Below are 13239 nucleotides of genomic sequence, written 5' to 3'. Positions count from 1 at the left end.
TTATTCAGCTTGTTTCAGTTTGGACCTTGGAAAAGGTATTTCTGTGACTACACAGAATCCACCCGTCTCCTGGCCCTGGCCAGCATGGGCACAGAGTTTCCAAGCTTTAAGAACTTCTTTATCAATCTATTTAGTTACAAGGGAACAAAAATGCATGTTCCCTTCAAGTCACCTCTTGATTTATGGCAACCCCATGAATTCCATAGGCTTTTCTTAGACAAGGAATTCTCAGAGGTGGTTTTGCCATTCCCTTTCTCTGAACTATAGCCCTGGTATTCATTGGTGGTCTACCATCCAAGTATTAATTAGGGCTGACTCTGCTTAACTTCCAAGATCAGATGGGCTCTGATGTTGTACTGGGGGAAGGCTCCATTTGACTCTGTGGGTCTTCCTGTTTGGTAGACAGATAAAGAATTACACTGAAAGTTGGGCCCTGATTAGTCCGGCCATTGAGGCTGGCCTGGGGACGGAGTCAGGATGTGGCGTTCACATGACGCATGGCCCAACTCCATCCCCAGGGAGCCAGGGCACCACGCACTGCTCCACACGGCACATGGCATTATGCCACTCCTCTGGCACTGCATCCATACAATGCAGCACCAACGGAATGGAACCTACTGCAGCAAAGTGGCTATGGTGCCCTTTCCAGGATGCAAAAAGGAGCAATTTTTGCAGCTCCTTTTTGCCGCGGCGTGCAGTTGCTACAGCCCCAATCTGGCTGAAACAGACCCTTACTGAAAGCAGTAACTATCTGGCAAACTGAAAAGACATATGCTACAGAATACGTACGTACTACACAAACATAAACTAAAACACTGCAGTCCCATCCACACATATGGAGAAGTAAGGCCTTTACTTACATGGGGCTTTTAAGCAATCTTTCATGGGACTGCTCTGTTAAGGGTCGTGTCTTATGCACTCTTATCTGGTGTCCAGACCCACTATTCAGAGTCCTTCTTTTGAGTAAACATGCTTAGGATTTCACTGCCTTGCAGGAAGGATTGATTACTACTCAGCACCTTAACCCACTGCTCTCTTACACACAAGTTAGTGTGGCAAGACATGGGTTTACACAGAAGTGTTTATTGTGTATGAATGAATCAATATATCTAGCATCTATTGTGTCCTACAACCAAAGTACAATTCATCCAGACACTGGCTTTTCAGAAAGAACTATAGTGTGCCCACACAGCCGTTGCAAAAAACCTGTTCCAGGCATGGTTTGCGCAACTGCAGGTCAGAACTGCTTCAGCTGGAATGAACAGTTCCAGCTGTCACAGGGAAGCCTGATTGGGCTGTGAAACCACTCAATTCACAATTCAATGGTACAGTCTTCCAGACGTGGATCAGGGTGTGTGAACTGTAGGGTAATTTAATTTTCCTAAGGCTCTAGCCTTTTTAAGGAAACAAAAATATTGAAATATCTCAGTATCAAAGCCAAGCCTATTAGGGTCTAGCTTTAAAATAGCAAAGTAGCAAAAATGTGCTCTTATCTAACTATGAGCCTATGCAGCCAGCCATAAAGGATGGCATGAAACCATGCACCGTTCCACACGGCACATGGCATCACAGTGCTTCACATGATGCAGCACCAAAGAAACACCTTAAAGCCATGGTGCTGTGGCTATCATACCCTTTCCAGGGTGCAAAAAGGAGCCGCTTTTTGTGGCTCTTTTTTGCACCCTGGAAAGGCCAGATCAGACACAGCGTGTAGTTGCTGTGGCCCCAATCTGGCACAGCTGAAGGGGACTGCAGGCTGCCCCTTAGGAGCAGTCTGCACAGCCCCAGTGTTTCCCTGAGAACTTTGACTGACTCAAAAATAATACAAGTAGCTTGAAGTTCAAACAAAAGTTTACTAATGGCTTTAATCTCTATTTACATAGAAGCTATATCCTAATCTAGCTAGTTAATAGTTCAGGTTCAGAAGACATATTTATCTCACCATCTTTCCAAAGAAAGTTGATGGAGAAGGAAGATGGAAGACCCAACAGATCAAGAGAAAATCTTTTAGAGTAAACTGTCTATTAGTCCCAAACAGGGAGTGATCTAAATCACATGGTTTAGTTTGAATTAGAGAGAGAAAGAGGAGACCCTGCATGCAGGAAATCCCCATCTATAGGAGTTTATCAGACAGGGGAAATTGAAAGTATAATCAAACGGCAATCCAAACGCAATCATGGGGTTTAACGTTATTGCATGATAGACTTTCACACGCAATTTTGGGCAGTGGTAAGCTATTTTGGGGCAATGGGAAGTCAATTCAAATACAATTCGAATTCATGTAAATTTGCTGAACTAGCGAATTCATGTGAATGCATTCTGGCACCACTTTCTTTTCATTCGAAATTAAGAGAAATTCCTCCCGTGTGATAAACCCCTAAGGAGAAGGAAAGAGAATGAAAAAATCATCCAACATGAACTCAGCCTCATTATCTTTCCTAGACATGACAATATTTTCCTGCTTTGGCAACAGCAATTTGCTGAAGTTCATTTTAGATATACACACATACATATATTCACTAATTATATATTCATAGAATAAGGGTAGCTGTCACATTTAGAAGCCCGGGTAGTGCAGTGGTTAAATGCCTGTACTACAGTCACTCACTCACAAACCATAAGGTTGTGAGTTCATTACCAGCCAGGGACTACAGGTAAACTCAGCCTATCATCCTTCTATAGGTCCCTAAAATGAGTACCCAACTTATTGGGTGCTATTAGCTTACACTTTCTAAACCACTCAGTAGATTGGTAAGCATTATAGAAATGTACTTGCTATTGCTACTTGCTACATTTATTTCATAGGTTTGATCTAGAAACGATCATATCGTAAAGATATAATCATATGCCCACTTACAGAGAATTCATGGCAAAGTCCTACAAATGCTCACTCAAAAATAAGTGATGTTGTACCCAATTTATGCATAAGACTGCACCCTAAAATCCCATCCTGTTCAATAGACTTGCCCCTTATTATACAATTACTAGGAGGAAGTCCTATCTAATTAAATGGGAATTGCATCTAAACAGACATGCATATGATTTGTTTCAATATGTGTCTGTCTTTTGGACTGTACAGTTCTCCTATTTGCAGCAGAGGTTTAATGTCAGTTCATTTTAGTTGGCTTCTATTGCATAGGTTTCCTGAACTTGTAAAATCCAGCCTCCACTATTGGCATTTAAACTGTGTGTTTTACAGTCACATATACTTTATGGCTACAATTCAACAAAAGTAAATTGGTGAAAAAGTCCCATTGAAAGCATTAGACATGACTAGTCTCATGAAAAAAAAATACTTATTTCATTGTATGAACTAAATGGTCTATTTGTCAATAGCTAATTTTTCAAGAGTGTCCCTTTTGAAAGAGGCTAGACTGTCTGGCCAAAGTGATCAATTAGGCTGGTCTTTTCAGATGTTAACAAGGATTCTCCATTCCAGGAACTTTGTCTTCCCAATAAATATATTTAAAGTTAAGATATACATCTCTCTATTGGCCAAACAGTATTTACTAGTCTGCCCCCCAAGAATGACAATGCAAAAAACCTATAGAAAGCTCAAATGGGAGGCACCACCTCTGTTTTTATGTTTCATTTATTTCTTCATTTTCTTCTCTGGCCTCACTACATAGGCACATTCTGATTTAATGAGGACATTAAAAGTTATATTTTCAGCTCGTCCTTTTCATTCCATCTTCCCACTCTGCCTGCGCGAGGCTTTGAAAACATCCTTTCTTATTCATTTATTTCTAATTCCGGATTATCTTATTCCTTCCTAGGGATGTAGCCACACTCCAGAAACGAAGCAGTTTGACATCACTTTAACCATCATTGGTCCATTCTGTGGAATCCTGGGATTTGTAGTTTGGTGAGGTATTCAGCCTCCTCTGTCAGAGAGTTCCGATATGTCACCTATCTACAAATCCCAGGATTCTGTAGAATAGAGTCAGAGCAGTTAAAGCTGTGTAAAACTGTTTCATTCCTGCAGTGTGAATACATTCTAGGATGTTCAGAAGTCTCCATCTATTGCACTTGCAGGCCTGGGAAAGACTGGTTCAACTATGCCTGGTCAAGCCCCAAGGCTCTCATTCATAGGGTTGGCATAGGTCAAAGTTGACTTGACAGGAGTGAACAACAAATGTGCATCATAGATTCTGAGAAGGTAAATGCTAGTTCAAAATGACATTTCAGAAAAGAGACCCACAGAACTGCATTGTGTTTCCAATAGTACCACAGTGTTTTCTATAATAAACCCATAATATCTAAAGAGCTATGCGTGCTTCCCCACATCTTTAGGAGGATATGATAGGATAAGATTTTTAGCCCCTTCCCAATGAGTGTTCAAAACCTGCTCATTTCCCATTTAAGTATATAGCACAACAAATACTGATATAGTCATATGCTTTTTAAGAAGTCTCTTACCATTAAGATGTTTCCATAGCCAATAATCCAACATTACAGCTATAATACTTCACTGTCTCTCTAAGGAATGACATCTATTCATGTAAGGCTCTGGGTCCTATTGTCTGGAGATGCAAAGAACAAACTTGCTCTATCTTCAGTATGACAATCCTTCAAATATTTCAACAGAGCTATCATATCACCTCTTAACTTTCTCTTCCCAGGCTAAACATACCCAGTTTCCTTAGCCACCCCTCATTGGACAAAATTCCAGATCTTTCACCATTTTGGTCGCCCTCCTCTGGACACGTTTCAGCTTTTTAACATCCTTTTTGAACTGTGCTACCCAGAACTGGATGCAGTATTCTAGGTTAACTTGTCCAAAGCACAATACAGTGGCACTATTACTCCTCTCATTCTAGACACTATACATCTATTGCTGCTGCCTAGAATCTCTTATACAACTAGATCAAAGCCAAGTAGAAATTTCAGCATGCCGCTGGAGATTTCTAGGAGCTGTAGTCTTAAAAAGTGACCACCCCCCCATATAAGCTCTTCATGGCCAATGTAAACAGCCCTTAAAAAACATTGTACCACAAATAATGTGAGCCAGCATAGTGTAGTGGTTTGAGTATTGAACTATGACTCTGGAGGCCAGGGTTGGAGTCCCTACTCAGCCTTGGAAACCCACTGGGTGACCTTGGGCGAGTCACACACTCTCAGCCCCAGAAAACCCTTGACAGGGTCGCCATAAGTCAGAGACCACTTGAAGGCACGCAACACCAAACCACCATCAAATGTCTCCATTCCTTCCCTTCCTCTAACCCTCTCATGGGTTTACCTTCTGCACCTCACATAAAGACAGCTGGCTCCTTCATAAAGAAAATAGAGGGGGAAACAGAATACGCAACCACACCTAGTGATTTTTTAAATCCGAATAACCAGCCCTTTTCTATCCTAAAGTCTCCCAGCCAGGGGCAACACATCAAATATGGTGAGTGCCCATGTGGACATAGAGATATCTTTTGCTCTTTTGTTACAGGAAACCTTGGCAAGGGAAGAACTGGGCATCCAAATCCAGATGCTCTCTGGTGTTTTTATTCACATACCGAACATATAAAGACATACACAAAGCATGTGTGGTTCTGCTGTCCAGCTCTGTGCATAGTGAATGCGCTCAGAAACCTACACACAAGGTGCATGCCTGAGTATGTATAACACACACAGAAGATTATATGCATACCCATACACACAGATCTCTGTGCTATATGCATGTGTACATATATATATAGGCGCAGAGAACAAGTTAGGGAGGGTTCCAGTCTGGGCAGGAATATCAAAATTGTGTATACACTCACTGATCTAATAAATTTCTAGGCAGGAATATAACACACACACACACACACACACACACACACACACATATAGAGAGTGAGTTTGTGTGTACACATTAAATTTATTAGATCGGTGATTGTGATATTCCTGCCCAGACTGGTATCCTCCCTGACTTGTTCTCTGATGCTTAAAGGCAACTGATGCTTAAAGGCATCTGAAATAGTGGGGCAAGACCCCCAAGTGGAAGGGAAGGGGAGGGGAGAGGAGCTTTGGAGGCCCTGATCCCTCCTCTCTTCCTCCTTATCTCAGACTTTTTAAAGTGTAAAATCGACACATGCGTTGCGTGAAATGCTGAATGCGCTTTGATAAAGCTGTTCCAACTGGAAGAGTGAGCCGCAAAGGGCTGAAAGGTGAGTGCACACGAGTGTGCGAATGAAAACACGCACATTCCACATGGTAAATGCACTGCAGTGGGTGCAATTCACAGCCTGCTAAACAAAATATTTGTATTCCTATGCTACGTCGGGCGGTGTGTCTCTGTGTGTGCGACACACACATGTAGATGTCAAGGGAGGTCCCCAGGCTATAAAGTTTTAGTCCCGCTATTTATTTTGAGTTTGTTTACTTATTTAATTGCTATCCCGCCTTTCTCCCCAAAAGGGACCCAACAAGGCGGCTCACAATAACAACAGTAACTACTGGAAGGCATCTCCCATTCTGTGTATGGGCAGAAATTGGGCAGAAATTCCTCTCCAGCTGCGTCCGCACTGTAGAAACAATCTGGTTTGAGACCGCTTGAGCTGCCAGGGCTCAGTGCCACAACAAACGACCATGCCCAGAATTCCATAGCCTTGTTTCTACAGTGCGGGTGCATTCTTCATCTCCTTTGGCAATTTCCAAAACCCCCAAAAGGAGTGTTGTTGTTTGGGGATGGGGGGCACCTTCTCCCCCTTGAAAGCGCTGACCCCAAAGCCACAAAGACACACAAAGACACACACATACAGAGGCATGGGAGCTATGTCGGGAACGACGAGGGGTGTAATTCCCTAAGTCCCAAAAGCTCAGGGCTGGAATGAGCCCCCTGTTATCCCATGTCAGACCCCCCCCTCAGCCCCACAAGTGAATCCAAGAAGACCCCCCCCCCGCCTCTTTTCCCAGGGGTATCAGCTAAATATAGACCAGCACGGACCATTTGCTGTTTGTGTAAAAACCGATTAGCCAGACACAACTGTGAAACAACTTGTCGGGACTTTTATAGCCCAGGAGGAAGAAGAAGAAGCAGGGCAGAGCAGTCAAGGCAAATCGGAGAGCTCCGAAGTATTGCAGCTGGGTTACTCTGCCCAGAGATGGTCCTCCCCTCCAAGGAGGACCAAGCATGCACCCCAAAGTGGAGGACAGTCAAGCAAAAAGGGAGGACAGAAAAAAACAACTACAACGCGTGCACACACACACATTGGTATAACTACAAATCCATGCTTCTTTGCCTTGCTTAAAATGGAGGACGCTTGTGGCATTCCTGCTGGACAGAAGAGCAGGATATGGAGGGCATGTCCTGGAAAAAGAGGACGGCCGGTCACTCTGCCTTCCCTTTTTTTTTTTGGTTCCATACACACACATACACACACACAAGTATAAATATAAATCAATGCTTAGAAAGGAGGACGCTTGTGGCATTCCTCCTGGACAAAAGGGCATGAAATGGAGGGTATGTCCGGGGAAAAGAGGACGGCTGGTCACCCTGCCTCCCCTTTTTTGTTCCACACACACACACACACACACACACAAACAGCTTCATTTATATACCCCTTCATACCGAAAGCTGTTTACAAAGCCACACAGGGGAGCCGCCTAACTTCTAATGAGAGGTCCTCACTGCCAAAAGAGGACAAGGCACCGCGAAATGGAGGACCTTCGAGAACAAGGGACGAGAGGGCCAAAGAAAAGCTACAAATAATTTTTAAAAATAAATTAAAAAGAATAAAAAAAACCCAGAAATATAAATTTAAATACAAATATAAATATAAGTGCATGCTTCTTTGCCATGCTTAAGATGAAGGCCGGTGTCCAATGATTTTGGGATCTTTCTTGGACAGGAAGAAGGCTGAGATGGAGGACCTGTCCTGGGAAAGGAGGACGTCCCTGGGCTGCCCTCCAGCCGGGGAATCCGGAGCCTGACACCCGATCTGCGCCTTGGGCGCGGGGCAGTGTCAAGTGATTCGCAGGTCCTCCTTCTTGCTCAGGTCCAGCTCGGCTCCTTCTCTGCCTCCCTGCTGCCCAGTCGCCAAGCAGCTGACTTTATTTTCGTCCCCAGAGCCAGAGGTATCAATGTTTACTTTGGGTGGAATAATATTTACCGGGCAGCCGGGAAAGCAGGAGATCCCACTGCCTTGGCCCCCGGTCCCAGCCTCCCACACTCGCCCGGGCCTAGCGCCTTGCACAGGTCACCCCCCCCTCCCGCCCCTTGGTGCTAGCCCCTTCTAGGCCTAGGCTAGGGGTTCCACAGGGAGAGAAGGGCAGCAGAGGGGAGGTTGGATCCTTCTCTTTACGAATAAATCAGCTCCACTTTTTCTTTGCTGGCCCGCATCTCCCCCTATATAGCGTCTTAGGAGAGGATTCCCTCTCCTAAGACGCAGTATCTATTTTTAAGCTTGTTCTGATAGATAGATAGATAGATAGATAGATAGATAGATAGATAGATAGACAGACAGACATTTTATTACGTGTGTGTGTGTGTGTGTATGGAGAGAGAGAGAGTCAAAATAAAATATCTATATGTATAGATAGATACTTTGTTTTCCTTCTTAAAATATATAGCGATAGATAAATAGATATTTTATTACGTGTGTGTGTGTGTGTGTAGAGAGAGAGAGAATAAAATATCTAGATACTTTGTTTTCCTGCTTAAAAGATAGATAGATAGATAGATAGATAGATCATTTATTACACACAAACAGAGAAAATAAAATATCTATATATGTAGAGATAGATACAGTACTTTGTTTTCCTTCTTAAAAGATAGATAGATAGATAGATAGATAGATAGAATAAAATCTATCTATCTATAATAGATAGATTACCTATAATATAGATAGATAGGTAAAATAAAATATTTATATAGGTAAAATAAAATATCTATATCCATATCTATCTAGATATCGTGTTTTCCTTCTTAATATCTATCTATCACTCTATCTATTAAGAAGGAAAACAAGCTTAAAAACACATGCCACGTTTTAGGAGAGGATTCCCCTAAAAATCACTGGCTGGGGACCCAGGGTAATCGGAGATCCTCCTTTTCCAGGACACGTCCTCCATTTCATCCTTTTGTTCGGGAGGGATTTCAAAATGTCCTCCATTTGGAGCATGACGGAGAAGCATCCATTTACATATGTATATCTTCATGTGGGGTTTTTTGCTTTTCTTGGGTCAGGTCCTCCCTTTTTCTTGGGGTCCTCCTTGGCGGTGGGGGCCTGGGGTCGCCTGTGGTTTCCAGAGAGGGTCCCTGAATATTCCCAGCCCATATCTTTCGCTCCGGATCTCTATCGGCAGAGGAATGCCTGTAGAGGAAGAGATATTCAGAGCCATGCTTCCAAGGCTGGATCCCAAAAAGCCCGACCGTAACTGAACGCCTTTCCTCCCGATCCCCTTTCCCTCGACGTGCATTGAGCCACCAAGGCACTGTTTTTCGAGATCGCTTCATTATCAAAACCTGTTCATCAAAACTGTACTTTGTGGCCATCCTTTGCTGTTTTGGGGCCGGCGGCATCCCTTCCATTCCCCTTCCAACGAAATTAAGCTTTTAATCCGAAATCTAAGGTTAGACGGACACAGCACAAAAATAAATCACAGGCAGAGAGATCAGAATCAGAATCAGAATTGTTATACCAAGAATATCTATTTTAGTATAAAAATAAATCCCAGGTAGTTGAGGATTAAAGTTTGCTTAATAATTGGGAACGAGGGAGAAAACATGATTATTATCATCATTATTATTATCTTCTGGGTTCTGCATTAATTCGATTTCCTTTTGCTTTGCTTTGTGGCTTTTTTATTTGGCCTCAAGTCTCTCTCTCACTCGGATCAGGTTTCTTTATTAACCAAGGCACTTCGCCAGCCCGAAATCTTGTAAGATCTATATCATAATCCACAAATCACCCCTCTCTAGATTATAACCTGGGGGTTGACAATGTTATAGGCATTTAAAAGAGCCGAGGATGGGGTACGGGGAAAGGAATCGATCATATTGGCTATTTTATCCCCCCCCCCAAAAAAAAGGAGCAGGAAGAAGGATCGCTTTAGGACGATCCTTCCAATGGATTTCAAGAGATCCCCTTCCACTGTCGGAATGTTGGATCCACCTTACTTGGTTTGGTTTTAAAGTCAGGTTTTTGAAAGCGTTATTTAATTTTTAATTTTTATATCTTTTGTGGAAGTAAATCCCACCGATTTTAAAAAAAGAAGAATATTCCCGACATATTTGGCCGAATGGATTTCTACCCGATCCAGCTCTCTTCTTTTCAACTACGGTCATTTTTTGAGACCCTAATTTAGCAAAGTCAACACCGACAACAACAGCAACAACAAAAAACACCATTTTAAAAATTTATTTACAAAGCTGTGTACAATACGGAGGAATAACATTTAGGACACATATATTCATTCATATATAAACAGACTTCTTATAATAGAACGGCGGGGATATTGTCCTCCCTTCTCCCCTCATCCTTCTTTTTTGACCAATTGCCCCATCTATTTTACATCTTTCGGTTGTTGATGTTATTGTTATTGGAAAAAAATGTGTTTGGAGCAAAATGACCTAAGAGATTAAGAACCTTCAGCAAAAGTGAAAGTTCGGGGTTCACTAAACCTGGCCCTCTTATATTCTGGGGCTTTGAGGAAAGATAATTTTCCCTCTTTCTTTCTTTCCTTCTTTCTTTCTTTTTTCCTCCAAATGTGGACAGTTTTTTTTAAAAAAAAAAAGGTGGGAAAGAAAGTCCGTCCTTTTCCCTTCTCCCTCTCCGACCCAAATAGGAACCTTTATGCGGCCCCAGGGCTGAGCATTGGGTTTACCTGCTGTACAGAGACAGAGAGCATCCCTTGTGGGTCTGTATATGTAGGTGGGCCTGGGAGGGTGGCTTTGGGGCTTCAGGGACCCCAGTCCTTCGGGATCCTCCTTGAGAAGCCTCAAGAAGGAGAGGGCTAGCGACTGGGGGAAATGGGCGACTGTCGGAGAAGCCGAAAGGCGGCCGCGTGGGTGTATGTGCTTGTGGGTGGCTTTGTAGGTGAGTCTGTGAGGGTGGATTTTGGACTATCTATTGGGATATGGATCTTTTTGGAGCCCCTCAAAAGAGAGGGGGCTGGCCACTGGTGGAAACATTTGGGTGACTGTCGGGAAGGCCGAAGTGCATGTGTGGGGGAGAGATCGTGAGAGTGGATTTGGGGCTTCAGAAACCTAGATTCAGTGGGATCCGGCCTTGAAGAGCCCCAGGAAAGAGAGGGCTCGAGACTGGTGGAAATGAGCGACCGTCGGAGAAACCAAAGTAAAGCGCTCTGTGTGTGTGTGTGTGTGGAGCTGAGAGTGGATTTGGAGAGTGGAAAGTGGATCCCGAAACCCCGGTCCATTGGGATCCGTCCTGGCCCCAAGAAAAGGGGGCTGGCGACCGGTGGAAACCTTTGAGCCAAAGGTTGGAGCCGAGCGGCCGGGCGGCTTGGCGTCGGAGTCTCTGGGGCCCAAGAAGCGTGGTGCTCCTTTCCTGGAGCGGAGGGGGGAGCGTGTGCCTGGACGGTGCGGCCCTGCGCCTACTGGGCCGGCCACTTGCCTTGTCCCGCGGCGGCGGCGGCAGCGGCAGGCTGCAGGAACTGTCCGGAGAGCATGTTGGAGGGCACGCTGAGGATGGGGGCGATGGCGGCCGTGCTGCGGGCCAGCGAGAGGGGCGGGTGGGCCAGCAGCCCCGACTGCACCGTCACCGGCGGGGGACGCAGGAAAGTCTGCCCGCTGGACACCGAGGAGGAACTGGACGAGGCGGCAGCGGCGGCTGCGGCTGCGGCGGCAGCGATGGCAGCGGTGCCTCCGACCCCGACGCCGCCGATGATGTTCTCGATGGTGAAGGAAGGGCGGTTGGCGGGGGGCTCGGCCTTGACGGGGCCCGGTCCCCCTCCACCGCCTCCGCCGCCTCCGCCTCCGAGGCTGCTGAGCTGGAGCTGGAGGCTGGGGCTGAGCTGGGAGTTGAAGGCTTTGCGGGTGAGCTCGCTGGAGGGCAGCAGGGGCACCGCCGGAGGGAGCATGGGCCCGACGGGGGGGATGTAGGGGTACTGGAGGGCGGCGGCCGGGTGCGGGTAGGCCCCGTGGGGCAGCCCATAGGCCCTTCCGTAGGGGCCCCCGGCGGCCGAGGCGGCGGCAGCGGCGGCGGCGGCGAGGCTGTAGGCGCCGAAGCTGTGCATCATGAGCGCCGTCTGCTCGCGGAGCTGCTCCTGCTGGTGCCGCTTGAAGCGCTTCCTGCGGCGGAGGAAGGAGCCGTTGTCGAACATGTCCTCGGACTGCGGGTCCAGGGTCCAGTAGTTGCCCTTGCCCGGGTTGCCGGGCTCCCGGGGGATCTTGACGAAGCAGTCGTTGAGCGAGAGGTTGTGGCGGATGGAGTTCTGCCAGGCGGGGAACTTCTCCCGGTAGTAGGGGAAGCGGTTGCTGATGAACTCGCAGATGCCGCTCAGGGTGAGCTTCTTCTGGGGGCTCTGCAGGATGGCCATGGTGATCAGGGCGATGTAGGAGTAGGGCGGCTTCACCAGGCTGCTCTTGGGCTTCCCGCCGCTGGAGGCAGCAGCAGCAACGGAAGACGAGGCCGAGGCCGCCGCGGCTGAGGCAGAGCCGGGCCCCGACGGGGCGCCCGCCGCCATCCCGGAGCCCTCCTCGCCGCCGGCCCTCTCCCCTTCCACGGGGCTGCACCCGCCGCCGCCTCCTCCGCCGCCGCCCGAGCCAGTCTCCGTCCCGGCCTCTTTGGCCATCAGCAGCTCGGACGCCTCGTCCAGGCAGGAGAGCTGGGAGGGTAGCAGCCCCGCCGCAACGCCGGACAGGGCCCCGGGGCTGGCGCTGGCGGGGGCGTCGGGCTCTCCGCCTCCTCCCCCGGCGTCCCTCTCATCCAGGGAGGCGTCGTCGCCCTCGCCCACCACGTCGATGTCCACATCCTCGGCCGTCAGCACCGTCGGGCCGGACATCTCGCTGGCGCCCAGGTTGCCCGACAGGGTCATCCCAGCGCCCAGGAAGGAGGAGGCCGGCAGGAAGAACCCCAGTAGGAGTAGGAGTAGGAGTAGTAACAATAAGAGTTGTGAAGTTCAAAGAGAGGAGGAGGAGGAGGAGGAGGAGGGTGGAGGGGGCTTTCGGGGAGAGGAGCTAGTCTCCCCCGCCTTCCCAGGCGCTTCTCCAACAGGTAGCCCGGCTGGAGGGCAGAGGAGAGCCCCTTCCTTCCTTCCTTCCTTCCTTCCTTCCTTCCTTCCTTCCTTCCTTCCTTCCTT

At 47.1% G+C, this 13239-nt stretch overlaps 2 protein-coding genes across 10 annotated transcripts in view; one reads left to right on the top strand and one right to left on the bottom strand.

Moving 5' to 3' along the window:
• Nucleotides 1-13239, top strand: part of DOCK7 (dedicator of cytokinesis 7) — a 614518-nt gene that overhangs the window by 48700 nt on the left and 552579 nt on the right. The gene's annotated exons all lie outside the window — the stretch shown is intronic.
• On the bottom strand, nt 10367-13211 carry FOXD3 (forkhead box D3). The gene is made up of 2 exons (XM_042462530.1): nt 12746-13211; nt 10367-12667 (listed from the first exon to the last, which is right to left on the bottom strand). The coding sequence occupies exons 1-2, from the start codon at nt 12973-12975 to the stop codon at nt 11533-11535; spliced, it is 1365 nt and encodes a 454-aa protein (XP_042318464.1). The 5' UTR covers nt 12976-13211; the 3' UTR covers nt 10367-11532.

This window comes from Sceloporus undulatus, chromosome 4, assembly GCF_019175285.1.
Source record: "Sceloporus undulatus isolate JIND9_A2432 ecotype Alabama chromosome 4, SceUnd_v1.1, whole genome shotgun sequence".
NCBI classification, from domain to species: domain Eukaryota; kingdom Metazoa; phylum Chordata; class Lepidosauria; order Squamata; family Phrynosomatidae; genus Sceloporus; species Sceloporus undulatus.
This window is presented reverse-complemented; position numbering and strand designations above follow the sequence as displayed.